Below are 26,782 nucleotides of genomic sequence, written 5' to 3' on the forward strand. Positions count from 1 at the left end.
AAGCAAGTTTAGTTTAATTTCAGTTTACATACCACTTAATCACAAAACAGAAGTGCTTGAACTGGTTTACAACTAAATAGAAAAATTAGGATTCAATTACAATTCAAAGAAAAATACATAAATACAATAAAATATATACAGCTCACAAATCCACCAAACTTAAATACAACCCAGCATGTACTCTCACCTCATATAATTTGACGATGTCCGGGGTGTACTGCCTCTCGTCAATCTGCTGCTCCCGTTTCAGCAGGGTTTTCTTACAGTGCTGGCAGCAGCGGATTTGCTCATCATCCTTCTCATCCAGTACTGAACTTACGCTACTCACACTGCTAATGCTGCTGCGGCGCGAGGCCTGGGTGCTGTTAGGAGAGCGGTTTGGGCTCCCCTGAGATGCAAAGGTTGGCTTACTGGCACTGGTGAGTTTATCTGAGATAAAAGGAGGGAGAGAAACTGACAGATTAGATGCACAGTGCAGGAATGTGGAAAGTCAAAGTGAGGGCTGGAAAATAAAGTAGACAGACATACGGTAAGGCTATCTTCACTCAGCTAAGCACTCTAGCCCGTTACATACAGTGAACTGTCATGTGCGTTGGCAGAAATGACACCTCACACAGGCAAGCAAGCTGAGCTGAGTGCACTTGGGAAAGCCATTTCCTGCTGGTTTGTTGGTGATGTTTAAGACATGAAATCATTGAAGGAAAAACACAAACAGCACAAGTCCTGACTAGCCACAATACATAAATTACAGTGCACAAAAAGCAGAGTTTTAGAGCAACTCTGAGAATGGTTCTACTTACAAAAACTTGTTTCTGTGCTGGTTAATTTATAGCACTGCTGGTAATGCTTTTGAAACAATATTAGTGAAAGCTACAGAGCACAACATTACATAACAAAATATGTTATTTGCCTTCTGTACCAAGCAAGTTCTGAGATACTGACACACCATGACCCAAGGACAGGTCAAATCATATCAGTGTGAGGGACAGAATGTGTGAAGCTCTTCTCACATGGCGATTCCCAGAAATTAAAAACTGCATTCCAAATGGCTGCATGGGTTTGCCGCTTGCCACTGTAGCTCCTGCCCAGCTTTCAGCGAACCCCGGTCTATACTCACTTGCTAACGGGAGCATGACCAGCTCCATGCACTTCTTGCACATGATGGAGCCGCAGAGCCGGCAGTGGTGACGGCGGTTCCTCATGCTGAACTTATTTCCGCAGTCTGGACAGAAGGGCACGTCCTGGTCACTCACCCAGGGCACAACAGACTTCTCAATTGCTTTAATTCAGAAACAAACACAGAGACAGCACCCCTGAACATCATTTCCATCGGGCACTGAAAGGACAGCAGAATGCATGCATGCAAAGGCTGTACCAACCTCGCATTTTGGCAGAGTCTGTGTTTGTTCGATCAAATGACGTCAACTGATAAAAGGAAAAAAAGATACCAGGTGAGCTGCAGGCTTTCCTGAACGATTACTATTTCTGTACCTGGAAACTGCTGAAACAAAGCAGGAGAGCTACAGTGTTTGTCACAGGCAGAAAGTCAAATCACTGTACAGGGCTGAGAGTGGATAGAAAAGTACATCCGGCAACGTGTGCAAGTTAGCCTGGTAAGAAAACCATTTGTAAAAACATACTACATTCATGCTACCCCTTTTTCCAAATTAACGAATAAGATTTTCAGGTGCTCAGTGAGAAATGTTTACACCACCACATACACACACTTCCTTCTCCAAGTTTAAAATCAAACTAACAAATTTACCTTTTCTAACCTGATAATTAGTTTATTCACTTCCACAACATAGTGATCAATCCTTGCAGCTCTGTGTTTCTTGAAATCAGACAGGTGACTCTTGCTGGCCCCTGCTCAGAATGAGAGAGCATAAGTTAGGCTCTATCCTTGTCCAAGGATACCTATACTCTTCAGTATACGAAAGCGGAATCGTTCCCCCACATTCCTAGTATCTCCCCCGTTCTCTCACCGAGCTCCTGCGGCTCCCACATGTACGGATCCACACCTCCATAGCTGTAAGACTCGTAGCGCTCCTGACTCCCAGTATCTGGCCTCTCGTCTTCTCGCCTCAGCAGTTTGTTCTTGGCTTTTTTAGCCATCTGAACTAAACCTTGGAAGAACAGTAACTGATTAAACAGTGGCCAGCTGGAGTCAGCAGGAGTTATTCACACAAGAGTCATGTGGGCAGAATCTCATGTTGCTGAACTAAACCAGATCTTTTTTCCACATAAAACTAATGGGACAGTCATGAAATATTAGTAGCTCCCAATGTGTAGGCACAATACCCAATACTTTCCAGAAGGATGCACTCAGATCCCAAGGCAAGGAAGGAGAGCACCGAGTACCAGCTGTGCACCTGTAAGGATACAAGCACCGCTGTCCTGGGGGAGGCAACCCCACTCCCCCAAACCTAAAACAGCCAAACATGGAGCAAAGATGCTCACATGACAGATTAATCTTTGTATTTGTTGTACAACATTAAAACCAAAATGAACAGGCCCTGAATGATATTTTTCCATTAATCATTTCACAATGATAGCACCACAATGGAGGCTGCTGCAGACACTGAGGAACGGACAGGAGGATGAAGGTTTATGAACGGGACAAGGTCGGTACATCAAGAATATCTACCGTTCAGTGGCCTCCACAGAATAAATAGTGTGCTGGCACTGACTTTCTATAAGAGGTGGACAATTTAGTTACAAAAATCTTAGACGGTCAAAATTCTGAGGAGGTGAGAGAAAATTCTCTCTCTAGTTTCTTGGTTTTCTTTCACTAAATGTTCAATTTAGTTCTTTACATTTTTATTTTTACATTTTTTTGCTCTCACCCATAATTCCTCCCTTGTGCAGCCTGGCAGGTGTTCCTGAATCCTGCTCTACTTTACAGCATCTGAAACCACTGCTTCACTTTCAAGACCAAGCAGCCACCTCTGTACCCATCCCTTGTGATAAACTTTAGTCATCCAGGTGAGCTGGCACCCAGGTTCTTTCCAGCCTTGCTTGTTAATATTTATGGAAGTGATATGCCTGACATAGCATCACAGAAATTCATCTACATTTATGACATTGCATGGACTATACGGGGCAAACATTTCACAAGATTTTGACCTTATACTGAATTCTGATTTGGTAATAATGGCTGAATGTTTTTATAAACAGAGACTGTGATCAAATCAAATCAAGTCCATTGTAGGAAAATTGGCTCTTACCTGATAATTTTTGTTCCTGTAGTACCACAGATCAGTCCAGACTCCTGGGTTTTGCCTCCCTTCCAGCAGATGGAGACAGAGACATTTTTATAACCACTGGCATATAACCTGGTGTAGCACCTGCAGTCCCTCAGTATTACTATACACCCAAGCTGATTCAGTGAAAACATCCCTAACATTTTAGAAACCACCCCCCTCGACGAGCAGAGGAAAAAAATAACATGTAATCCTAAATTATCTGAAAACCTCATGGAGAAAAAGAAAACCTGTGCCATTCTTCAGACAATGAGGACAACAGGAAAAAAAAAAAAAGACAGATCAAGTGGACTCTCCAAAAGCATACACCCTTTGGGCGGGACTATGGACTGACCTGTGGTACTACAGGAATGAAAATTAGCACATAAGAACCAATTTTACTTTCCCTGTACAAATCCAGATCAGTCCAGACTACTGGGATGTACCAAAGCTTCCCTAACGTGGGTGGGACTATGAGAGTCCCGAAGGACGCTCTCTCCGAAACTAGCAATTTTGGGCGCCTGAACGTCCAATCTATAGTGTCTGGCAAAGGTATACAAAGATTTCCAAGTTGTTGCCCTGCAAATCTCTTGCGGGGACACCAGCTGACATTCTGCCCAGGAGGCCGCCCGGGACCGGATGGAATGAGGCCTTAACCCCTCCGGGACAGGACGACCACAACAAATGTAAGCGGAACCAATGGCCTCCTTCGACCGACGCACAAACGTAGCTTTCGAAGCCTGACTACTTTTCGCACCACTCCACAGCACAAAAAGGTGATCCAACAGGTAATGTAACAAGGCACGTCTGTCATCCAAACGCCTTAGGTCTTTAGTACGAGGTGTTCCAGGCTCCAGATTTGGAAAAGCCAGAAGCTCCACTGATTGACTTAAGTGGAACACTGAAACCACCTTAGGTAGAAAAGACGGAACAGACCTCAATGAGACCCCCCGAGTCTGAGATCCATAAGAAAGGCTCCCTCCAGGACAGGGCTTGGAGTTCAGAGACCCTTCTGATGGAACAAATAGCCACAAAGAAAATCACCTTCAAAGTGAGTTCCTTTAAGGTAGCCCTTTTGAAAGGCTTAAACAGCACCATACACACATGCCTTTGAGAACCAAATTAAGACCCCAAGAGAGAGACACTGACCTAGGAGGCCGCAATTGTTTCGCCCCCCTGAGAAAATGCACCACATCCAGATGTGACGCCAGAGGCTTCCCATGAATCTGGCCTCAAAAACAGCCCAGAGCCACAATCTGAATTTTTAGGGAGTTGAAAGACAAACCCTTTGTCAACCCTTTCTGCAGAAAAGCGAGGGTCTGCACCACTGATGCTCGCCTCAATCTTTTGATCAGTATACCAAAACTCAAAAATCCTCCAAACCCTGACATACGCCAGAGAAGTCTTTCGAGCCTGCAGCAGAGTAGTAATGACATATTCTGGATATCCCTTCTTTCTTAATCACTGCCTCTCAAAAGCCAAGCTGCTAGACAAAAGCGATCTGCCTGATCTAAAAATAGGGGTCCCTGATGAATCAGGTTCAGAAGATGATCCAGCCTCAAAGGACCGTCCAGCGCCAGACTGACCAAATCCGCGAACCAAGGTCTCCAAGGCCACTCTAGAGCCACCAGGATTACCTTTCCTGGATGTACCTCTATTCTCCTATCTTGCCCACCAGAAGCCATGGTAGAAACAAATAGATGAGAATGTCGCTTGGCCAAGGAAGAACCGGAGCAGAGCTTTGACCCCTTCTCCTGCGACTGAAGAATCGAGGAACATAAGAACATGCCATACTGGGTCAGACCAAGGGTCCATCAAGCCCGGCATCCTGTTTCCAACAGTGGCTAATCCAGGCCAAAAGAACCTGGCAAGTACCCAAACACTAAGTCTATTCCATGTTACCATTGCTTATGGCAGTGGCTATTCTCTAAGTGAACTTAAAGCAGGTAATGGAATTCTCCTCCAAGAACTTATCCAATCCTTTTTTAAACACAGCTATACTAACTGCACTAACCACATCCTCTGGCAACAAATTCCAGAGTTTAATTGTGCGTTGAGTGAAAATGAACTTTCTCCGATTAGTTTTAAATGTACCACATGCTAACTTCATGGAGTGCCCCCTAGTCTTTCTACTATCCGAAAGATGGAAGAGGTGCAAAACTTGCAGTTCTGAACCTCAAAAAAAAAAAAAAAGTCTGAGAAACTTCAGCGAGCGGATAGAAGATCTCTTCCTAGGAGGTTGCCAGGTCCTGGTGGGACTATCCCTTCTGGTCGAACAAGCAGGGGTTGGAGACCCTAAATTGCTCTTGGTGACCTATTGGAGGTGAAAACTGGTGGTCCAGTTCCCTCACCTCCAAGAGCCCAAGGAAGATGCCTTTGCCACTCTTCAGTTAAGCTTGCTTCCTTTTTTTTTTTTTTTTCTTTCTGTGCTCTTTTTTTCTGCCTGTTTGTAGTATTTTCCCTTTCTTATAAAGTTTAAAAAAAGAAGAAAGGAAGTGGGACAAATAGACAGTAGGAGATTGGGTGATTTGTTTCTTCATATCATACTGAGGGACTGCAGGTGCTTCACCAGGTTATATGCTAGTGGCTGTAAAAATGTCTCTGTCTCTGTCTCCGTCTCCATCTGCTGGAAGGAAGGCAAAACCCAGGAGTCTGAACTGATCTGGGTACATACAGGGAACTCCGCTTTCCATCTTGAAAGCCACAAGGCACATAACTCCCTCAATATCACCTACTGTAAAGAAAAAGTGTGTCACAACCCAACTCCAAATACAAAATGCCTCAGCACACATTATCTCTGGATTCGGTTACTGAGATAGGATGATACCAATTCTCCGAGTTACACTGACTTCCCATAGAATGACAAACAAGGTTTAAAATCCTTATGATCACCTATAAATTCATCAGAGGCAACTCACTTTGTTAGGATCCTGCCCGCAGCTTCCCCGCAAGCAGTCCCCTACCTTCAGTGGCAAGCTGACACCGTCCCTCGCGGCAGGCCATGCCCGCAGCATCCCGGGTGCCTCTGCGGTCCTAGAGCTGCCCGCTGCCGCTCCATCGCAGCTGGAGCCGCCGCCGGGGTCCTCTATGTGGCAGGGAAGCCGCCTCTGCCGCTGCCTGTGTCCATCTTCTTCACGGCAGGGAGCCGCCTTTCTCGGGCTGCCCTCTGTCCTGCTTCCAGCTTCCCTTAGGCGTGGGCGCGCGCCTCTCCTCATCATTTAAAGGACCAGCAGCGGGAAAAGCCCCACAGCCTTCAGGAGTAATGTCAGTCTTCGCCGGATCAGCCCTATAAAAGGGCCCAGCCTCAGTTCTTCAGGGCCTTCAGATCCGGTCTTCACAGAGTCTGTGGTCTTCTTGTGCCTTGATGGATCTTCGTTCCATGTTCTTTGTGCTCCTGAACTTTGTCACCTTGATGTTCCTGGTCTCGTCCCTCTTTGGAGCTTTCTCGTCGCCTGTTCCGTGTTCCTGATGTTCCAGATGTCCAGTTCTCCTGATGTCCCGTGTCCTGAGGTACCATGTTCCACGTTCCTGATGTCCGATGTTCCTGTCCTGACTCCATCCGTCTCATCTTCAGCTCTTCGTCCAGTTGCCAGGTCCTGGAGGGCTACTCTCAAGACCAGCATTGCGTTGCTGGGTCTCATTGGTGCATGTAGGTCCAGTGGAGGGCTGAGCCTGCCTTGTTCCTGTTCCAGATATTCCTGGCCTTGTCTTCAGTCTAGCCTTGCCCCTGCTCTGCCTGTGCTCGTACCTGCTCACCTCTCGCAATTTGTCTTGGAGCTCCTCCCTGAGCTGCGCCATGATCCAAGGGCTCACATCTTCCCTTGATATAGGACCGCGCCTCCGCGCTCCTAACAGGATCCGAAGGCCGCGCTCCTAATACACACAAATATTTAAGGTCCACACTGAAAAAGTATGAACCTACTAGTGGAGTGAAGAAGCAGCCTAATTGTTAGAACACCAGGCTGTAAACCAGAGAAGCCAGGGTTCAAATCCTGCCGACACTCCTTGTAACCTTGGGCAAATCACTTCGGCCTCTATTTGTCTCAGGCACAAATAGACTATAAAGCCTGCTGAGAGCAGGGAAAGACAACAGCTGAATACAAACTGCTTTGAAGTGGCTAACCAGTCACAAAAAGGAAGCATATAAATCAAACTCTTAGATCATCAGGGAGAACCCAGCTTTGTGTCCCCCAAATTGTCAAAGAGCTTTGATTTGTGGATACCTCCAATAGGTCTTTTTCTGTTTTTAAAAACTTTTTAAATCAGCAGGCAGAATACATTCAAGAGCAAAAGGAAATATTAAAGATTAGCATGCTCACAGATTTACAAATTCCAACATTCAGAGTCATGATATTCTTCTCCAAACCCACCAACGCAATCAGGAAACTCATAAGCATCTCAAATATTTTTGCAAATAATTCCAAATTATTTTCCAAATGCAGTCATATTTATTTGGTTTGTACAGCGTACATAATCTTTTCAATAATCGCAATCTCAACCATCTGGGAATGCCACTGAGACATGCTGGAAGCACCCTTCCACATCAACGCAACTATATGTCTATTCACATGCAAACTTAGTAAGCACTTTATCCATAGCCAAGATTACTTCAGCGGTGTCTTTTCAGTAACCCAACAACTCCACACAGGGAGTTAGGGAAAAAGAGGTATTACACATTAATCTTACTTCCTATTCAATATCCTGCCAAAATGTTATCACTTGCAGACATGAGCACTACACATGCAAATATGTGCCTGGAGAAAGCAGTGAAAAACATAGGATATCCTATATACTTGATGCAATTATTTGGTCATTAAATCTATTCTTTTCACACATATTGATATGGAATGTGCTTCCTGCCATATCTTGTCCCAATCAGTATCATCCAATATAAGTTGTAAATCATCATTACACACTGCTTTATCACAGAAGTAAAGCTGTCTGGATCATCATCTGTATCAGTTATAGAAATGTAAATGAGAGAAACTGCCCTCCCCTCAAGAAAATAATCATTCAGAAATCTTTTCAAAAAATGTTTTTTTTTTCTGTAGCCAGCCCCATCGTGTGGCTGGATCTCCCTTCTGAGATTCATTCCAAACCCAAATTTGAGAAGAAAACAAAACACTTTTTTTAAACAAACATCTTATTCCTAATCCGATGGGCTTTGGTCTTTCACATAACATGTGAACAATCATTAAATAGGATAGAAAAATGGACATGACCAATGTGCCCCTTAAGAGAGTAAATTTTGGAGCAATTTACCCACAGAAATCAGCTGTCTAAAAAATTCTCTATCCTGAATGCAGCTAAAAATACCCACAGGCAGTATGAAAATTACCCTCTTAATGTAAAAATAAATGCCTAAAAAAAATTCTCCTGGCTGTTACAGAGTAACATCTTCTCCCAAATAAAAGTTTTGGAGTGATATTCAGAGTTCCACTCATTTTCCAGTAAGGCACTGGTCTGTCTTAGTAGCCGCATGCTTCAAAAGCCATACAAAAAAAAGTGGGAGGCTGCATATTACTGAGGTCTGATGCACTTGTGTTACAGATTTATTTACAGCTCAATAGTGATATTTTAAAAAGTTCTTGCATAGCAAAAAGAGCATTCACCTCAATGCAACTCAAATATCAATGGAAAAAATTTCCCTAAGCATGTAGGAAAACAGGCCAAAACTTTGCACGCTTTTAATTACAATACTGTGATGGATATCTACTTCTTAAACCCCACTGGTAATTGGTCATTTTATAAACCACATTCTTCACAATAACTGGAAAAAAAAATCATTGCATATCTATCAATTTCATTTTTCAAATCTGGCTGTTTGGAAATCTTGCTTGGTTTAAACTTATTTGATGAAATACATTATTTTTTTTACAAATAAACCAAAAACGTTTGCTTACTTTTCAACTGTCCTTTAACATCTCTGTCCTCGCTTAAATGCTCTTCCTCGTAGTGGGAGTGAAGTTGATAAAAAGACTGCAGATCCTTCAAACACAGGGGGCAGAGAAAACCCTCTCTCACCTCCCCCTGATCATCAAATGGGGGTGGGTAGTTCGTTGCCATCTGGGATTGCTCAGGGAGGGTGGCCTGCCACTACTGCAGCAGCGAGGATGAAAAGCAGAGTGAGAAGATAACTTCAGCAATAATGTTAAAGATAAAAAACTGAAGGAAAACACTGAATTGTCATCTTCCCCATTCCGATTTCAGTTTTCTCATCCAGAAAGTTCCTACAAAACAAATTATATAAAGGGAGTTCATAAATAGCCATAATCCAGTGGCGAGTCAGCAGTCCCTATTCAAGGACCATCATTGCAAAGGCTGGGATATGTGGCTGAGGGGGTACCCAAGTAACTACAAATGAAGGCTCATGGCACCTTAGCCCATTAGAAATCACTTCCAATTTAGCTAGAAATCAAAAAGGATCAGGAGAAAATTGCTGGGGTAAAAAATAAGAAAGCAGATTACTCAAGTCCCTATCCTTATTCTTTTAGAATAAGCACAGTGAAAAACAGAGGTATTTCTATTAATTACCCCCCTCCCTAAAAAAAAATACCAATAGGTCACATAAGATGGTTAAAGGCTAGCCATGGCCGATATTCATCCTGCCTCTTGGTTTTCAAGATAAGATAGCATTAAACTGGCAAGCTTCCGACATCCCGGCTTGCGCACCTTCTTCTCCTGGAGTTTCTCCCTGAGCAAGTCACTTTAACTCCCTTTACCTCTTAAGCTCTTTGGGATAGGGACTTAGGGAACCTGAATTTGTAAAATGCTGTGTATATCTACCGGCTATAAAAAAAAACAAATCAGTACTGTGTTGTTGTTATTATTATGCTAAGTGGTGCCAGTAAGCCGGCAGAAGCACTTTCAACTCTCAGTCCTGGCCTCACTGCGCGAGTACTGCTGCCAGCTGGGCCCAAAGACATCCAAGTACAGGCACAACCGGCTGTGAGGAGGGTGAAGTGAAGGCTTGGTACGCCTGGGTCCAGACTGCTTTTTTACTTTTCAAAACTGGCGAAACAGTAAGAGCAAATGGCAATATTTACCCACCCAGGAAGAGAGGTGTGATGCCCCTTTAAGCGTCCGCCTGGCCGGCTTGCGCAAGCCCTCCCGCGGGTCCTTGCTGGCGGTGTGCGTTTGTTTTCTATGAAATGTAAAAGAAGCTGCACCAGCTCCTTCTTCCTTCCGGGGTGCAGCATAATGTGCTGGGGGCGTGGTCGGTCAGGTCAGCACGACATTTCCGCCGACGTTACCGGGTCAAAGGTTGCGCCGGCCATCTTGCGATGAGTTCTTACTAGGAGGCGGGGAAGTGTCCATGTTTGTAGTCCACTGGAAGGACTACAAAATATTTAATTCTCCGCGGCTCGGTCCAGGAAGTTCCGATCGGCTGGAGTGTGATGGCATGTTGAAAGGCTTGGAGAGCTCTTTTAAGTGAGATACGTTTTGTGTATGTAGGTGTTTCTTTTTTTGCATCGGTTTGGCCCGTTATAATTATAGCCCTGCGTCTTCTATCTTTGTAAAGAGAAAAACGAAAGGGTAACATCCATTTGAGGAAAAAAAATAACCTTTTAACACACTAACGTTTCATGGCCCTGCTTAAGGTGCTGTGGGGGAAGCTGCCCATCTCTTTTCCTCCAAACTCACTTCTTGTTCCTCTGACCCCATTCCTCAATGCCTTCTCCACTGCAGTCAACCTTTCCATCTGTCACATCCTTAATATCACCTTCTACTACTACTATCTGCCTTTAAAGCATGCTGTGATCATACCATGCCTCAAAAAACCCTGTGCCGGTTATCCTCCCATCTCCCTCTTCCTTTTTTCTTATCAGACTACTTGAGTATGCTGTCTTGACGTTCTTTCATCTCAAGCCATTCTTGATCCCCTCCAGTCTGGTTTTTGCCGTTCACATTCCACAGAAATAGCCCTTGATAGTCTCAAATATCCTGTTTATGGCTAAAACCAAAGGCCTTTACTCAGTCCTAATCTTCTTGACCTATCTGTCGCTTTTGATACAGTTGATCACCACTTAGTCCTTAATACTCTGACCTCACTTGGATTTTGCTACTCTGTCCTGACTTGCTTCTTTTCTTAGCGCTCCCATAGCACTTTTTTTTTTAACCGTTTCTTTATTACATTTTTACAGTATAACAATATAACAGTTCAACCTAAACAAGTATAATCCCATAGCACTTTTAGTGTTTCCTCTACTGCTATTCCACCATTAATTGGTATGCCTCAGGGTTCTGTCCTGAGCCCTTATCTCTGTATAATAATTCCCTCGGTGCTTTTATTTCCTCTCATGGCTTTCAATACCATCTTTGCGCTGATGATTCACAGATTTACCTCTCTACACCAAAAAGTTCATCAAGAATCATGTCCTAGATCTCAGCCTGCTTCTCTGACATTGCTACCTGGATATCCAACTGCCACCTTAAACTCAGCATGGCCAAGACAGATCTCCTTATCTTTCCTTCCCAAGCCTTCATTCCATCTTCCTTCTTTTTCTATTTCTTTGTAATCCTCCCCATCCCCTCAGCCCATAACCTTGGAGGCTTCTTCAACTCCTCTCTTTCCTTCTCTACACATATTCAAAATACTGCTAAAATGTTCCATTTCTTTCTCTATAACCTCCTTTCTAAACATACTACCAGTATCTTTATCCATTCTCTCATCATGTCCCGTTAGACTATTGCAACCTGCTCCTCGCAGGTCTCCACTACAATCTATCCAAAATTCAGCTGTACAACTTATCTTTCACCAAAGTTGCTACACACACTGAGGTGCCTCACTCGAGCCACAGGAGCCTAAATCCCAACTGATAATATGCAGGGGTAAAATGGGATTCCCCCTCTTGCCTCTCCCACTATGGACTGATTTCCCACTTACCCTTGTGTGACAATGGGGGGGGGGGGGGGGAGGGGGGAAGAGGGAAGGATTTTAGTGCATTTTTAAAAAATATATTGCTTCTTGGGAAGTGGTGCCTGTGCCAACAGTATGTTAGGTGCCGCTGGAAAATGGCAGACTTCACTTCATAGGTTTGTTATGCTTTGGGAGGAGAAAGGATCAAGGTAGCATGTGATGAGGGCATGGTCATACTGTCACAAGCTGGCACAGCAAGCTGATGGCAGTGCCAAGGGGCGACCCCCCTAGGAAAGCTGTAGGGCAGGGATGTTAGCCAAGGGGGACCAGGGCCAAAGAGGATGGTCCAGCTGGTCCTATGGTGGGCTAGAAGAGGATGGTACAGAATATTGGGTTGGCTTGGGTACACTTGGAAGTGTATCACTGTATCCATATAAGAGCATACGAGATGCCATGCTGAGACAGATCAATGGTCTATTGCACCCAGCCTCCTGACTCTTGACTGTGGCCAGTCTGGGACACTTTGAAGAACATAAACAAATCTTCTGCAACTCATCTGATGCTTTATTTAAATAAAACATTATTTTAAAAAAACAGACTGCCTATGTTACAGAGACAAAGAATTTTAGATGCCCGATGGTTCCAGAGATGAGAAGCCAGAAAAGAAAATGCTTGAAAAAGAGGTGAGACCAGTTTAACACAAGGTATATCAAGTGCTACTGATTGGAGGAGTATAGGCTACAGGCAGGGAAGGAGTAGGAGATGGTAAAGAGAGATAATACTGTGGATATGTTCGTAGGTGACAACATAGCATTATCGGGAGCCATTGCTGTGTTGCTAGGAATGGAGAAGTAAATGTGTAGCTTAATTTTGGAGGACATGAAGGAGCCCAAGAGAGAGGCCAGCAAATGGACTACTGCAATAGTCAAGTGTGAAAATGAAAAGGACTTGGGAGGAAAGAGCAGAAAAAGCAGTGGAAAGAAGGAATGAGCATTAGGTACAATGGAGGATATTGACTCCTGCTCTGTGAGATTCCGCAGGAGCTCCCAGGATCGTGCATTAGACAGAATTTAAGCCTTTTGATTCCTGCACTGTGAGATCCTGCAGGAACTCCCAGAGTTGTGTATTAGGTATGGTACATTGGAGGACATTGACTCGTGCTGTGAGATCCTGGCATCTCCCAGGAATCTGTGTTAGATACAAAGTCTGTTTTACTGCTTCTTGTTCCCTTATACGCCAATAGGCAGTTTTAATTTGCACTATTTTAGTAAAGGTGCTTTCTGTGCATAAAACAGGTACGGTATATACATTGAACGTGATTAATCTGTATTCATAAGAGAATGCCACCAGATGGCTCAGTGAGCACATCTAATAATATCCCATTCATTTCTGTCTTCTGTGTCGTAAGACATTACACATATTATAAATGTTGAAATATTAATTGCTTGGTGATGATTTATATGGAGAATTCTATAAAATAATATTATACTGTTGCAAATGTTTCACACACAAACTAGAGTTAAGAATGCTAACCCAGCGAAGAATGAGGTGCTCGTTTGCTGCAAGGAAAACCCTGGGTATGTGCAAATGAAAGCTTATTTGGGGATGGGAAGCTTCTGACTGGAAGTGTAGGAGGAGGCTGTCTGACAACAAAAGCAAAAAGCTGAGCTTTAATAGCTCTCTCCTTTTCTCTCCCCTAATAGCACTCTCCTTTTCTCTCCCCTTCAAAAGTAGGCATTTTGTAGACAAGCACTGACAATTGTTGAATCCAATGTGAAAGTCTCTAGTCCTGATTAAAAGCTGCAGCATTTTCATGTAGAGGACCTGGGCCTGGACTCCTGCTCCTTGGACTGACTGGGGTTGGGAATGCTGAGAAGGCAGTATTCAGTCTTTAGAGAGAGGGAGGGAGAGAATCTTGGACATTACTCAATGGTAATATCATAATACCAAGGTGCAATCCGATTCCTAACATTAAATAACATATCACCACAAAAGAGGAATCCGAAATTTACATCAATGTATGTTACCCAAAATATTATATTTTATTTACATAATCAAATGCACAACTATACATTGTACAAAACTATAAATAGTACATTAAATCACATGAGTTAACATCTTTTACAATATTTCAAAAAATACCATTTTCTATTATGTGTGCCCACTATATAAAACAAATTTCACATTACCCACTCCTCACTCACATCGTAAAACTCTACTCACACTCTCATACACATGCAAACTCAACATTACACACCCAATTAAACTAACCAAACATTATATTGTACAAATTCAATGGTACCCTCCTGTCATGCAGCCAAAAATATATAATATAGCATCTTATGAATATTAAAGATGTCAAATACCAAACTCCAGCAATGGGCCCACTTGTTTCACCTAACCTTGCTTCTTTTCCACCTTGTGAAATCCCCAGGATGCCTTCTCAGCCTTCCCTCAAGAATTTCAATTTTTATATCAATCCCCAATACTGCTGCACATCTACAAAAATATATATCTATTCAAACATATAAAGATTCACATAACTGGTAGCTATATCACTACCAGTTCTAAATACACTTACCCAATAAATGTACACTGTTCTGTTGTGGCCTATACCACTTAACACACTGCTGATTTTAACGAACCACCTAAAAAATAATTAAATCCCATATTATACACTATACATTTATATTTAATCCCATATTAGCTACTACATCTTTGAACTCACCAGCCATCTCGTAGTGACTACATCCGTCATCTTGAATTTTAGAAAACGTGATGTATGCGCATTACACATCCTACCAATTTTAAAGGGCAGCAAATCTTGTGTAACCAATCAATAAACATTTTTAAAGTCTATACAAATATATCAAAACATTTTTATAAAAATCCCACCCACTCCACCTCCCAGTTTAGTCCTCTAGGTTCCAGTGTATTCCAATTAAAAATAAATTGTTGTTCCTTTTGAACAAGTAACTGTGAGATATTACCCCCATGTTTAAGTTCTAAATGACATATTATAGAGAACCTTAGTTCATCAGTAGAATGCTCCATAGCCAACCAATGCTCCACTAATGGTGCTTGTATTTTATTAGTGCATATGCAACTTAAATGCTCAATTATATGTAACTTTATGGAGCGCTTTATCTGATCAATGTATACTAAATCGCAAGGGCAAACAATGGATACAATACTTAACTAGTATTACACGTGAAATATCCATTTAATAAAATCTCCTATGTCGTCGATGAACTAAACTTATGAAATCCGCAAAACATGGGGACAAATTGAACAAGACCCACATGTATATTGTCCTAATTCCTGCTGATTATTCTGTGTAACAATAGATATGTTTGACATTACTAGCTGATCTCATAAAGATCTATTCTTCTGTAATGCAAACATTGGAAAATCTTTAAATATCTCATCATCAGACAGAATGGACCAATGTCTATGTATATATAATGTTTTTAATTTGCAATATACAACTAGAAGAAAGGATACATACAAATCTGGATACTCTTGACCATTGCCCTGATTTGCATATAAGGCTCTCTTATATGCCCTCCCTATAACTCTGTTAGTATAACCTCTCTCACAGAACCGTGCTCATAACTCTTCCGCTCTTTTCATATACTCATCATTAGTTGTACACAATCTGTCCAAACGCAAAAATCGCCCAGTTGGTATATTCTCTTTTAGATGTTTAGGATGGAAACTAGAAAAGTGCAAGAGAGTATTTCTACCCGTTTCTTTCCTATGTATAGTAGTAACAAGATGGTTCTCCTCTTAACAAATTAATATATCCAAAAAGGGAATTTGATTCTGGTGGCAATGAAACTCAAATTTCAAATTGATATCCCGATCATTAAGCCATTCCATAAAACGTAATAACCCATCATTCAATCCTGCTCAAAGAAAAAAATATCATCAATAAAATGTTTCCAGATAATAATATTCCTTGTGTACTCTGTGTCATATACAAATTGATCTTCAAAGTGACTAACATATAAACAAGTATCTATTGAAGACCTCATGGGTATGCCCTTAACCTGTTGATAAATACCATGTTCAAAATATCCAAAACTGTATATGCAATACCCCCATTTGAGACTGACTTAATGTATTTTCTATACTGTGTATTAAGATTATTGTGTATGTGTGGGGTGGGAGAGAAAGAGCGTCTGTGTGTGTGTTGTGTGTGGTGGGAGAGAAAGAATGCCTGTGTGTGTGGGGGGTGGGTGGGAGAGAAAGAGCACCTGTGTGTGTGTGTGTGTGTGTGTGTGTGCGGGGTGGGAGAGAAAGAGCGCCTTTGTGTGTGTGTGTGGGGGGGGGAGAGAAAGAGCACGTGTGTGTGTGTGGGGGGTGGGAGAGAAAGAGCGCCTGTGTGTGTGTGTGCGTGGGGTGGGAGAGAAAGAGCGCCTGTGTGTGTGTGGGGTGGGAGAGAAAGAGCATCTGTGTGTATGTGTGTGCATGGGGTGAGAGAAGGAGAGAGCCCGTGTGTGTGTGTGGGGTGGGAGAGAAAGAGCACCTGTGTGTGTGTGTGGGGTGGGAGAGAAAGAGCGCCTCTGTGGGGGGGGGGGGGGAGAGAAAGAGTGCCTGTGTGTGTGGGGGGTAGGAGAGAAAGAGCATCTGTGTGTATGTGTGTGCATGGGGTGAGAGAAGGAGAGAGCCCGTGTGTGTGTATGGGGTTGGAGAGAGAGCATGATTAAAGTTGAGGAGGTGGTTAAAGAAGGGTATTTGGATGCTGGGTAGGGGGCAGGGGAGAACATGAAAAACAGAGGAGGTGAGAGTGCTGATGAGAGGGTTAGAGACAGATGAAATAGCTGAGGATTGGAAATAAGTGGAAAGAGAGACTAGAGAGTGGGGAAATAAAAGATTGGGAAAAAATGAGAAAGTAGGGAGATGGACTGGGAAATGGCCTTGCTCCTACAGAAGGTGATGGGATTGGGAGATGGAAAGCTGGTGAGAAGGAGAGGGAGTAGAAAAGAGATTGAGGAATGAAAGCTGAGGAGAAAGAAGGAGGGATGAAATCTAGCTATGAGTGCTAGAGGCAGAGGAGAGGAGATGAATGTGAAAGATCAATCTCAGAGACAAATGTAGAGGAGGAAGTGAAAAAGACAAGAAATTAGAAATATAAAGAGACCTTGGACAAGATTGCAGGAGAAGCAGGGTTATTGCTATTTGTATTTCCAGTCTTAGTGCTGTTTGGGGATGGTAAGTTTGCAACATAGGTGCAGAATGTGCTTTTTGTAGGGTTTTATGTTGCTTCATAGGGTGCCTGCTACAGGATAGAATTTAAGTAATTGTCACTGAAATGATACCAAAATTTGAATATTCTTTTTTGTATGGTGAATAGTAAGGGAAACATCTTCCTCCTGCTCTGTACACTTTTGGGGGATTTCTATGGATACAGAATATTTATTTGCAGAACTGGAGGTGCAGGATTTCTATAGGGGTTCTCTTCTGTTTAGGTTGGGGGTTAATGATAGATCATGCTCATATAAGAGGATTGATTGAATGCTATTGAATAAATGGTCTTAATCTGCTGTGATTTACTATGTTATTAATGGTGGGGTGGCAATAACAGTCATGCGTGAACGTGAAAGTACATTGTCAGCAAACATTTTACTCAGCACCTCTAAGTGTTCAGAATTTTCATGGTTGAAAGTTGGCAACCCTACTGAGTACCAAGTCTATTGTTGGCGAAGGGGTAGAGAAAAAGAGCACCATCAGAAAATGTGATTGACAGCAGAGCATGGGCTCCTTCCCTGCAGTAAGTGAAGGATCAGTAGCAAGAGACTGATATACACTGCGCTAACTAGCTTCGGGTTTTATAGAAGAGAAAAGGCTGAACACGTGGTGTTAGAGGTCCTGGAGCAATATGTATGTAGTTGGAGGTGGGTTGGATAAGGGAATAGTCACGGGAAAGGGAACGTACAACCGTCACTGAATTTAAGCTTCTCTTTCCAGAGATGGGAACAAATCTCTGTGTAAAATCTGTAGGAGCTAATCATCTTTGGTAGCAACAAATTTTTTTCTTCACCCCAAGGGGGTGATCAACAAAAATCACTGAAAGTGTCACCAGGTGTGAAGGCCCCATACTACCTGTAAATGCTGAATACTCAATAATAACCACCATCAAGTGCTAGGCACTCTTCCAACTCAGTTTTATCAGCATTGACTTAGCATGGATTGACTCTTTGTAGAAATACAGGCTTCCAGGACTAGGAAGGTCCCCTGCTCAGGGAAGGAACTTAAAACAAGGAGTGGTCTGGGGATAGAACCAGGGCCTGGGTCATCACTCATCACCACACACTCCAGGGACTTGTCAAAAGTAAGGCATTTCTTTTAATGTAAGTTTCCTGATCAGCAAATTAAATAATTACTATTAAAAGACTAAAAGCATGATCACTTCTGCTTTGCTGAATTGTTGGTATAGGCATGTAGATTCTCTTTCTACAGTGACTCTGCACCCCAGGCACGTGGTCTTGGCACCCCGTCATATTTAGCGTTGTTTCTAGGAAGCGGGCTGCCACACAAAGGCGGATGCTTTTAACAAAAGTGGTTAGCAATCTGATATTAACCCGTTGAGTCATTCCTACTGTTTGAGCAAAGACTTCATTTCTACCTTTGTGGGTTTTATCCTCCTTCAGATGATTACTCATGAAGTGAGTAATGAAGGGTTTTCTCAGTATCTCCTTAACGACTGTTCACTAGGTGCTAATTACAATGTTTTTTAAATGGAAGCCAAGAGCTTGTAACAATACGGTGTCAGTTGGATGGCCTGAGTGCTGAACCTTATTTACAGTAGGAAAGGAGGCTGCTAATTACACAGTTTTACCAGAAATCGAATATTTAAAGTGATTTTTAAAGATCAGAGTAATCAAAGCCTCCTTTGCTGTTTTACTTGAGCACCCATTAAACAAACTTCTGAAAAGCACAACAGAGGGATTTTTTTTTTTTATTTTGTTTTAAAACTTTAAGGAGCCAATATTCAGATTGGAGCAGAGCACTCAGACGCCCAGCTATGTTTTGGCCAACTATCGTAGGTCGATTCTCAGCTGCAACCAAGCCAGCTAGGTTGTGACTGAAGACAGGCTTAAGTCAAGCTTGCTAAACTGAAGCCAGTTAGAGTTGTCCCAAGGATTAGTCAGCTAATTTCTTCCTGCAACCTAACCCCACCCCTAGGGCCACCCATTTTCTGTCACTATGCAGCTACCTGCTTAGCAGGGTGAAATTTTCACCCCAAGGGAGTTAACTAGTTAGATCCCTTTGAATATCCCTTCCTCAGCACTTATATGAAACTGGTACAATGTGATGCATCATCTCTCCTGGGACTAATTAGTTATGACTAATGTCACTTTCCATGATTGGCTCTTAGGAGAGGCTTTTTTTTAGTAGTAGATCTCGTTACACAGGCATCCGGACAGTGAAATTCCAACCAAAAGAGCAAATTAGGAGCCAATTTACATTTTTCTATTCATAGCCGGAAATATGTTTTGGTTATTTAAAACCCTTCTCACTCCTAATCAGCGGCGGATTCCCGATGAAGACCGGCCCGGAGATTCGCCGCCCAGGCCGGCCCAGGAGATACCACGTGGTCTGCCGAGCGCGGCTCTGTCACGGCCGCGCTCGGCAGACCACGTGACTAGCGCGACCGACCCACTGGAGGATGCCCGATCCCCTGATAGGTCAATCCGCCCCTGCTCCTAATGTATAAAAAAAGCCATATTAGTTTGAGAGCTGTTCCAGTAATGAACTGGAATCCTAGCCATGACCAACACTCCTGATATTAAAGCAGTGCTGAATTTCTGCCAGGTCACACCAGGTCGCCACTTTGGAATCTTTTTGAATTGTAGCAAATGTTTCCTTTTCCCCACTACAACAGGAATGGAAGGTGGAAGTAACCACTGCAGCACCCAATCACCTCAATCTGCCACCATCTGCTGCCAGAAACACCCACACCACCACCACCAGACATGACAAGGCAGATGACTCTAAGAGGGATCCTTAAGAATCACAATGGGTAGATGACACAGATCCGTACCACCTTGCAGTTCCCATGCATGATGCTGGCCTCACAACATAAGAGTAGGATCATGTGGAAGCTGACCTGGGACATGACCAACTATGGCATCCTGTAGAATGACTGTAATGTGTGATGTGGTCATCTCTTTGGATGGGCAGTTCATACTGGCAGGGTTTGTGGAGTGGGACCCTTCATGTCTGGGACTTTACAATGGGTACCATAGCTTGACACGTTGGGGCTCACATCAAGAACGTCTTGAGTGAGGCCTTCTCTGCAGATAACCCCCAGATCATCTCTGGCTCCCATGATGAAGTCATCAAGCTCTACATCATGCTGGGGTTCTGCAGGAAGAGAGACATTCTGAGGGCTTGTTTGCATCTGCTTCTCTTCCAACAACAGTAACCCCATCATCTCCTGTGGCTGGATAAGATGGTCATGGTGTGAAACCTGGAAATCAGCATCATTGGCCATACTGACTTCCTTTTGGTGGAAAGGAAAGGATGGTCAAGCCATGCTGTGGGACCTGAATGAGGCAAAACACCTGTACACCCTAGATTATTTCTCAGCCAGTGTTGCCCTCAAACCCGATCAGGTGTGCCATGGCAAAGTCGCCACTGCCTGATGATCAGCACCTCTCAGTAACAAAAGACACTAGTGGTGACTTTCAGATGCGTGGGAGTGCCTTTCTGAGCACAGGTGCAGTCATGCACGCTTCTCTAGCCTAGCTACAGTCAGCATGAGCCTCAGAATGTGAGAATTAATGGACAACATGCAAGGCATGGTCAGCCCGCCCTCGTTGTGCCACACACACACTGCACTTAATACATCCTCTGCCTTCTGAGCTGCCTCCTTCCTCCTCTCTCTTTTACTCAGGCTGAGTGCCACGGGGGGAGCATGCACTGAGCACCAGCTTCTCCTCTTACTGATGGGGCCAAAAGCAGTGGCAGCCACATGCATCACCTCCAGCGGCAGCCCATACTGCCTTCTCTTGCACTTGTATATAGGGGGAACGTAAAGCAAGGAACTGAGGGGACAAAATAAAGGGAGGAGGAGTCCACCATGAGTGATGAGAAGCTGAGGGGAGGAAAGAAGAGATTTATGGGGGAATTTTGGGTTGGGAATAAGATTTATTACAAAAAACTTTTTCACAACAGGAATAATGTTGGATATGGTTGTGTGTAATTATGCTTTGTTGATTTTTGTTGCAATAAACTGTAATTTACAAATAAGGAAAGAAGCAAAAGTCCAATAAGTCCACGGGCAGTGAGGAGATGAAGGAGCAGCAGCATTTGCAGGGTAAAGATCCGGGGCAGAGGGATGATGTGCCTAGGCTAAAAGACAGCTGAAAGTGGCGAGAGAAGGAGGCCCAGGGACGCGTTACTGAAAAAATGTGCTGAAGCTGTGGATTACCCACAAATGGAGTTTGCACTTCATCCTCTGATGCCAGAGAGTGCCATGGAGACAGCGGTAATGACTGGAGAAACCAAACCAGCAGCAGTTATCTGCCTGGTATGTATATGCTTTCTTTAAACATGCACGTGCATCCAGCACAGTTGCTGGGCTAAACGGTGCCCTTCTGAAGTTGTAGCCTGCTAGCTGGGGATTCTCCCTCCAATGACGCGTGCGGCTTCTGCTGCTGAGGCAACTGCCCTGAAGTCTTCAAGGATGTGCGTGGTCTCTCAGTTGATGATGTGGCTGCCTGGGAGTCTGCCTCCAAATACGACCTTGCTCAGGAGCTTGCTTCTGCCTCCTCGGCATGGTGCTGGCACCTGAGGCAGCTAACCTACTTTGCCTACCTCTGGCCACTGCCCTGGGTGCATGAATATAGAAAGCTGGTAGTGTTGGGGGAGCTGCCGGAGCACACAGATGCATCAGTTAAAGCCACTGGAACACTGCTCCATTTGGCAAGTCCATGTGGGTCTTCACCCCCCTTTTTTCCCTTCATTTGAACATTTAGAAGAGAGGCTGGTGGGGCTTTCAGTGCTTCCCTAGCTTTTATTTTGGCTATATCAGTCCACAACCTGTCCACATTGCTGGATCTGTGCAGGCTGATGTGCCATACAATATTTTTATTGACCTTTTAGGTACCAACATTCCACAAGTGGAACATTTTTTCATATACTTTTAATTACTTGCAAATTTTTTATACTATATTTATACCATATTTGGGTCTAGTTAACTAACATATGTAAAAAGGGGCATCAGGAAATAATTCCTTCAATGAGCAGGATCTAAAAGGTTAATGTAGGTGTGCCTTGTGAAACACTGGGTTGCGCTATACAACTGTTTAATATCTCCTGTCCTACTTGAATGGGTCACAAAAAGGAATTTATTTTCTTGTTTCCTCAATGGCTTGTTAGGGTAGCAAGAAGTTACCGCGATCCCATGTAGCCAAACACGATGAAGGCCACTGACCAAAAAGTGTTTACCTCTCTCATACGTTCCCTAAATGAGAAGTAACTTATATTTAAGGAATATGAACGCAAAATGTTACTGGACTTGGGGCCTTCTGTGACCTTAATCTGACTTTGCAGTGGACAGCATTCAAGATATTTAAATTTCACAGCCTATGGTGAGGATGACAGATGCCATGAAATCAGAAGGACAGCTGGATTGACAGCCAGGCATTTACTGACAGATAAAATAATTCCGCTAATCATAGGCAAGGCCTAAACATAGGTCTACAAGAAGAAGTAGAAAGATTTATTAGTATCCATGACTACAAGCTTTTAGATGGAAAGTATTCTGAATGGACAGGACAGCATTATCATCTTATGTTCATCTTATCAACGTAGATCAGAACCCCAGGTCTCCTGCAAATCTAAAGCTGCAACTGAATCTGGGGTGACCAGGGACAGGTTCGGGGGCCGCAATCCCTGCTGCTTCCTCTCCCGTGCTCCCTGCTGATCCACTGGTAGTGCTTCAGGCCATGTCCTCCAGCTCTGACAAACAGGACCTGACTTGTGCTCTGTATGATAAGGAACTACATGTCCCCATGCTCCAAACCCCAAGGTGGGTCCCAGGTGGCCCAAAGCACCACAGCTGTTCTCTCCCTACTGCCTTCTGATCAGCGCAAGGAGGGGGAGAATCAGCAGTGAAAAGGGAGGAGTGAGAGGGCATGGAGAGAGGTAGTGTGTATTAGAGAGGGAGAAAAGATCAGTGTGGGGGGAGGAGAGCTGAGAAAGAGGGCATTAGCACTCAGCGTGTGCAGGTGTGAGAGAGAGAGAGGATCAGTATCAGGGTGAGAGAAGGGATTTACAGCAGGTGGAAAGGAGGAGTGAGAACAGAATCCTCTCTCTCGTTCCCTCCCCTTGTACCAGATCTGATCCTCCTTTCTCTTTCGTAGTCCCAAATTCCCCATCTTCTCCCCTCCTCTCTCATCCCCCGTCTCTGATCCAAGTCTTTCCGTGCGCTACGAGCCTCTCCTCCCTCTCCTTCCCACATCCACGAGATCATCCCTGTGCCAATCCCGCCTTCTCCTTTTCCTGCACTGAAAAACTAAAAACAGAACAAAATAGCCCAGACTCACAGGAAGTAGTTAATTTGCAAACCTCTGCAAATTTGTGAAAATGTACCTCAGAATTTCAGAAACTTTGCTGCATAATTTTCTGTTGCTGCAGGATCTACCCTGAGCTGCTGCAGGACCCTGATCAGTGATGACTATTTATGGAGATGCATCAAGCCTCAGTAGTGCTCTTAAAACAGGTTATTTTGCATAAATTGCATGGTATACGAATTATTTTGATTCTCCCCACCCAGGTTCCCTCCCCTATTACAATGACCTTATTTGCATGTGATTTACATGCATGAATAATGCAAATGCACGCAAAAGGTCATGCATAGGCAATCATTTGCAAATATTTTATCGCAGCTGATTGAGAAGGTGGTCAGCTGTGATGAAATAATTACATCTCTTGGTTAGGCAGTAAATGTGAGGTGGGAGGCCCAGGAGACTAACCGGGGTTCTGAGGCTCCCACCTCACATTTAAAGCAGCGGCAAACAATAAAAAAAACCAAACATCCCGGCAAAGAGGAGAGGTTGAGCGGGGGTCAGTGGCAGCCCTGACTCCCCCAAATAAAAAAAATCGAACATGTCATGCTGCGATGGCCCCTCCACCTCCTCTACCCCCAAAGAGCAACCATACAATCATGGCCCTGTCCCCCCCACTCCCAAGCTAAAAAGAAAAAAAATTAGGGTCCCGGCCCCTTCCCGTACCCTGCCCCCACCCCTGAGCTAAAAAACATTAAGTGGCATCCCAGACCCCTTCCCATTCTCATCCCATACCCCCACAAGTCCAAATTAGGCATCCAACCCCCCTGCATCCCCCCCCCCCCCTCCTGCTCCCCACCGGTACCTGAAATCCAAGTTAGGGCTCCTGCAGTGGGGCCGGGTATACCCTGGTGCTGACCTGACCTTGCCCTAGCCAGGGGTGGGTACAGGAAGGGGGCTGGAACCCTAATTTTTATCTTTTTAGCTCATGGGGCATGGGGGACCGGGGCCGTGATTGTATGGTTGCTCTTGGGGAGGGGGGGGGAGTCATCGCTATGTGACTATTTTATTTGGGGTAGTCAGGGCCACTTCGACTAGTGGCCCTGGGATGAGATGGGGGTTAGCACTGACCCCCGCTCAACTCCTCCTCTCTTTGCCGGAATGAAATTTTTGGCCAGCAGCCATTTAAGGCGATGGTGTTCCCATGAGGTTGAAGACACAATCGCATTAAAGGGCCGCTCGCTGCACTCTTTTGTCCCGCAGTGTTTGGCCACGAGACAAAAGAAGGTGCCATACAGTCGCAATGGTTTTTTCGGGGGAGGGGCTTCATTATCGTGGCAAAACAAACCCCCCCCCCCTTCCCCCCCATGATAGTGGGACAACTCCTGTGAAAATACGTTGCGGCTTAGTGATTTCTATGCCCTAGTTTGTAATGGTGTGGAGGGCTCCTCTAACGCTCAGTCCTGGAGCAGGCATCATCTGCAAATGCATGTCATGTTCTGGCTCTAGTCATGATAGGCCTACTCCTGGGGCTTAGCTCTGTACCTGCATGGACATGGTTTATTCCTTGCCAGACTGCCTGTAGTTCTTCTGGCCCTGCTAGAAGAGTCTCCATTACTTGCAGTCTCACATTCTCAGCTGCTGATGTTGCTTGCATTTGTGCCTTTCCTAACTGGAGCTGTGCAATGTCTGGAGATAAGTTTGACCATGCATCCTGACAAAGACAGGAAGTAATTCTACTGTAGCCATTCTCCTTATGCACCATAATTGGGTAAATTATTAAACCTTGTAGGGAGCTTATAGGCCTGTGATAAATCAAGTGCAGGGATTTCAAAATGAATTCCTACATCTTGTCTGCTGGCTCTGCCCTCCATCAGCCCCAAGCCTTTGTGGCACAGGTGAGTATTGGTACTTTTCCTGCCGGGGGGCACATTTTCAGCCCTCAATTTTACCTTGGTAACAGTGGCAGAATCCAAGCATGGTAGGGATTGAAACAGAGACTAGCAGTCAGGGCTGGATTTTGGGGCTCCAGTACTCATAGGCACCCTTGGGATGGGAGGTACCCAAAGAAGATGGCGCATACGGGGAATCCCCTTGGGAGTAGCCAAGGGTTAACCTGCATAGATCAGCAGTTATGATCCTAATAGCAGTCATATGACTGCAATGGTCTTCTAAGAAGGCATTGTAGTAATCTCTGCACAGAGTGGTGATTTCTAAGAACATAAGAAGTTGCCATACTGGGTCAGACCAAAGGTCCATCAAGCCAATCCAGGTTACAAGTACCTGGCAAGTACCCAATCATTAAGTAGATCCCATCCTACTAATGCCAGTAATAGCAGTGGCTATTCCCTAAGTCAACTGATTAATAGTAGTTAATGGACTTCTCCAAGAACTTATCCAAACCTTTTTTAAATCCAGCTACACTACCTGCCCTAACCACATCCTCTGGCAACAAATTCCAGAGCTTAATTGTGCATCGAGTGAAAAAGAATGTTCTCTAATTTGTTTTAAATGTGCTACTTGCTAACTTCATGGAGTGCCCCCTAGTCCTTCTATTATCAGAAAGAGTAAATAACTGATTCACATTTACCCATTATAGACCTCTCATGATTTTAAACACCTCTATTATATCCCCCCTCAGCCTTCTCTTCTCCAAGCTGAACAGCCCTAACCTGTTTAGTCTTTCCTCATAGGGGAGCTGTTCCATCCCCTTTATCATTTTGGTTGCTCTTCTCTGTACCTTCTCCATCGCAACTGTATCTTTTTTGAGATGCATCGACCAGAACTGTACACAGTACTCAAGGTGCGGTCTCACCATGGTGCGATACAGAGGCATTATGATATTTTCCTTTGTATTCACCATTCCCTTCCTAATAATTCCTAACATTCTGTTTGCTTTTTTGACTGCCGCAGCGCACTGAGCGGACAATTTCATCAGGATTCTGTGAATAACAGTGGGGTAAGAAAACCTGCACAAAGTAACCGTGGTAAAAAAAAAACCAAAAAACCTTTAAAGAACATGGGGAGGCCAGATGCTTTGGACAATGGCTTTACTGGTTTTGGTGGCTGTAAGGATTATTGGGAAACTGGGTAATAAGACGTGGAGGGGAACCTGGATTTTGAAGGTATTATTGGTCTTATAAGAATCACAGAGGATG

The 26,782-nt window shown here is 44.0% G+C and overlaps 1 protein-coding gene and 1 pseudogene across 4 annotated transcripts in view; one reads left to right on the forward strand and one right to left on the reverse strand.

Moving 5' to 3' along the window:
* The window catches only part of RBSN (rabenosyn, RAB effector), a 31,964-nt gene extending 21,501 nt beyond the window's left edge, over positions 1-10,463 (reverse strand). The window contains exons 1-7 of one of the 4 annotated variants that reach the window (XM_029601395.1): positions 10,293-10,463; positions 9,146-9,341; positions 1,986-2,126; positions 1,766-1,866; positions 1,380-1,425; positions 1,118-1,279; positions 188-429 (exon numbers count right to left, since the gene is read on the reverse strand). In XM_029601395.1, the coding sequence (XP_029457255.1) occupies positions 188-429; positions 1,118-1,279; positions 1,380-1,425; positions 1,766-1,866; positions 1,986-2,126; positions 9,146-9,308 (855 nt within the window). In that variant the 5' untranslated portion in view covers positions 9,309-9,341; positions 10,293-10,463. Of the gene's footprint in view, positions 1-187; positions 430-1,117; positions 1,280-1,379; positions 1,426-1,765; positions 1,867-1,985; positions 2,127-9,145; positions 9,473-10,288 lie in introns of those variants that run through there. The other 3 variants (XM_029601393.1, XM_029601394.1, XM_029601396.1) reach the window with 3 other exon arrangements.
* A 9,383-nt stretch (positions 10,464-19,846) lies between these two features.
* Positions 19,847-21,409, forward strand: LOC115089560 (annotated as a pseudogene).
* The last annotated feature ends 5,373 nt before the right edge of the window (positions 21,410-26,782 follow it).

Source organism: Rhinatrema bivittatum, chromosome 4 (genome assembly GCF_901001135.1).
Source record: "Rhinatrema bivittatum chromosome 4, aRhiBiv1.1, whole genome shotgun sequence".
In the NCBI taxonomy this organism is placed as follows: Eukaryota; Metazoa; Chordata; class Amphibia; order Gymnophiona; family Rhinatrematidae; genus Rhinatrema; species Rhinatrema bivittatum.